The 3,301-nt window shown below is 56.9% G+C and overlaps 1 protein-coding gene across 1 annotated transcript in view; it reads right to left on the bottom strand.

Moving 5' to 3' along the window:
• Window positions 1-1,342, bottom strand: part of KRT18 (keratin 18) — a 9,869-nt gene extending 8,527 nt beyond the window's left edge. Inside the window, 3 exon segments of the mRNA XM_019611561.2 lie at window positions 660-676; window positions 808-1,176; window positions 1,179-1,342. Coding sequence (XP_019467106.1) covers window positions 660-676; window positions 808-1,176; window positions 1,179-1,284 — 492 coding nt within the window. The 5' untranslated portion in view covers window positions 1,285-1,342.
• Between the last annotated feature and the right edge of the window lie 1,959 nt (window positions 1,343-3,301).

Raw genomic sequence — 3,301 nt, 5'->3', positions numbered from 1 at the left:
CCATTCCCATTCCCATTCCCATTCCCATTCCCATTCCCATTCCCATTCCCATTCCCATCCCAACCCTATCCAACACCAACCCTACCCCCTCCCAACACTAACCCCATCTTCATCCCACCCTCATCCTCATCCTAACCCCAACTCCACTACCATCCCAATCTCAACCATCCCCATCCCATCCCATCCTCAACCCAACCTCAACCCATTCCCATTCCAGCTCAACCCCAACCCATCCCAACCCCAACCCTATCTCCTTCCCATCCCCATCCCAGCTCACCCCATTTCCATCCTAACCCAATCCTATTTCCATTCCCATCATAACCCCAACCTAACCCAACCCCATTTCCATTCCCATCCCATTCTCATCCCATCTCCATCTCCATCCTACCCCAACCCCATTCCCATTCCCTTCCCCATTCCTACCCGAACCCCACCCCATCCTAACACAATCTCAATCCCATTCCTATTTCCATTTCCATTTCCATTCCCATTCCCATTCCCATACCACCCAATCCCCCTCTTCACCCCGACCCCATTCCCATTCCTATCCTAACATAATCCCAGTCCCATTCCTACTTCCATTCCCACCCTATCCCACCCCATCCCCATCCCGACCCCAACCTGAACTCCATTCCCATTCCTATTCCCATTTCCCATACCCCAAACCCTCCGCATCCTAATCCAAGCCCATTCCCACTCCTATCCTCATCCTAATCCAGCCCCATTCTCATTCCCATCCCAACCCCAACTCCATTCCCATTCCTATTCTCATTTCTACCCCAACCCCTCCCCACTTCTAATCCAAACCCATTCCCATCCCTACCCCAACCCCATCCCCCGCCATACCCCTCACCTTGTCACGCAGCTGCTGGATGGTGTCCCAGTAGTTCCCCCAGTCACGGGTGCTGGGTCCCCTCTTGGCCAGGCTCTCCCGGATCTGTGCCTCCAGGCGCCGGTTGTTGTTCTCCAAGCTACGCACCTTCTCCAGATACGTGGCCAAGCGCTCGTTCAGATCCTGCATCGTCTCCTTCTCGTTCTGCACCACCCCAGACCCAGACAGCAGCAAACCGCCCCCATAACCTGCCCCATAGCCAGCCCCGTAGCTTGCCCCATAGCCGCCCCCATAGCCACCGCCATAGGTGCTGGCGGTGCGGGTGATGGAGATGCGTGACCCCGACCCCCGGCCCCGGCGTAGACGCTGGCAGCGCTGCTATGAGGAGTGAGGCGACGGATGCTCCCGGTGCGGGACGAGGTGGAGAAAGTGGTGCTGCGGGACAAGCTCATGGTGACGGGTGAACGGACGGATGGATGGACGGACAGATGAGTGGACGGTTGGATGGATGGCGGCGGGGATTTATAGGGAGTGCCAAGCAGGGGGCGGCCCCAAAGAGCCGTTGGCCCTACGCCGATCCCTGGAAGGTGCGGCCGGATCCCGTGCCTTTGGGAATGGCAACGGAAGGGGGGAACAAAGGGGGGCGGAAGAGATCTTGGCCCCACGGCCCCACTGCCCCACGGGGACGCAGCCCCACAGGGACAAGGCTCAGCACTCTGCATTGTGGGGCACCAGGACTCAGCCCCACATATTTAGGAGGACCCCAAGGGTCTCCTTGGGGACACTTTGGGGGCACTTTTATGGACATCTCAGGAACACCTTGGAGACACTTTGGGGTCTCTTTGGGGATACTTTGGGGACACCTTAGGGACACTCCAAGAAAACCCTAGGGACACCTTGGAGGCACCTTGGGGTCTCCTTGGGGACACTTTGGAGGCACTTTGTGGACACTCCAAGGAACACCTTTGGGGACACTTTGGGGGCACTCTGGGGTTTCCTTGGGACCCCACCCTCTACCCCCATGATCCTGCTGGATCCCCTCCCCCCCTCTCCCCTCCCCTCCCTTATCTACTGGCTCAGAGATGCATCAGCACTGCATTCCGCCCTTATCGTCCCATCGCTGAGCACACAGGGAAGGGGGGAAGGGGGTGGGGGAGCTGTGCATTTTTGCACGACTGCATGCCTTTGCACGAGCGTTCACTTCTGCATGTGTGCAGCACACACACCCGTCTCCATGCAAGCTTATGGTGTTCACAAGCTTCTCTCTGCTGCAAAAATGGGCATTTCAGCACCGGAATGTGTTTTCAGCCTTGCACGAGGGCACGCTTTGCACGAGCACACACTTCTCCATGAGCATACGCTGCTTCAAAAGCACTCCCTGCTATAAAAATGGCTGTGTGCACCTTGCACTTTTTGCATGAGTGCACACTTTGCATGAGCATGCACCTTTGCAAACACACTTTCCCTTACACAAACAGGACCTCTGTGTGTGAACTGCTGTGTTGCACGAGCACGCGCTTTTGCACACGCATGTCTTATGAGCACTGTCTTTTGCACAAGCACAGATCTTTGCACAAGCACATACAGCTTTGCACGAGCACAGACTTTTGCATGAGCTGAAGCCCCCAAGATGTCACCTCATAACCCCATAGTGCCACATCAAGACCCCACAGTGTCACCCTGAGCCCCCCAGAGTGTCATCTCGTGACCACATAGTGCCACATCATGACCCCATGGTGTCACTTTGAGCCCATGGTGTCACCTGAAGACCCTGTGGTGTCAGCTTGAGCCCCCAAAGTGACATCTGGTGATCCCATGGTGCCACCTGAAGACCCCCTGGTGTCACCTCAGAACCTCATAGTGCCACCTCAGGTCCCCATGGTGTCAACCTGACCCCCCGAAGAGCCATCTGAAACCCCCAGGGTGTCACTTCATGACCCCAAAGTGCCACCTTAAGACCCCATAGTGTCACCTGAATCCCCCATGGTGTCACCTTGAGACCCCAAAATGCCACCTGCAGTCCCCAGGGTGTCACCTCAACACCACATTGCCACCTGATGACCCCATGATACCGCCTCACGACCCCATAGTGCCACCTCAAATCCCCACGGTGTCACCCTGAGCCCCCAGAGTGCTACCTGAAGCCCCCAGAGTCTCACCTTGAGCCCCCCAAAACCTGAAACCCCTAGGGTGTCACCTCATGACCCCAAAGTACCACCTGAAGCCCCTATAGTGTCACCTGAAACTCCATAGTGTCACCTTTAGCCTCCATAGTGCCACCTCAACTCCCCATAGTGTCACCTTGAGCCCCCAAAGTGTCACCTGGAGACCCCAAAGTGCCACCTGAAAACGCCATAGTGTCACCCTGAAACTCCAGAGAGCCAGCTGGAGACCCCAAGGCGTCACCTTGAGCCCCCACATTGCCACCTGAAGCCCCAGTGGACCCACCCTAAGCCTCCCCCCCCGGGC

The sequence above is a fragment of the Meleagris gallopavo genome, unplaced genomic scaffold (genome assembly GCF_000146605.3).
Source record: "Meleagris gallopavo isolate NT-WF06-2002-E0010 breed Aviagen turkey brand Nicholas breeding stock unplaced genomic scaffold, Turkey_5.1 ChrUn_random_7180001949139, whole genome shotgun sequence".
NCBI classification, from domain to species: Eukaryota; Metazoa; Chordata; class Aves; order Galliformes; family Phasianidae; genus Meleagris; species Meleagris gallopavo.
This window is presented reverse-complemented; position numbering and strand designations above follow the sequence as displayed.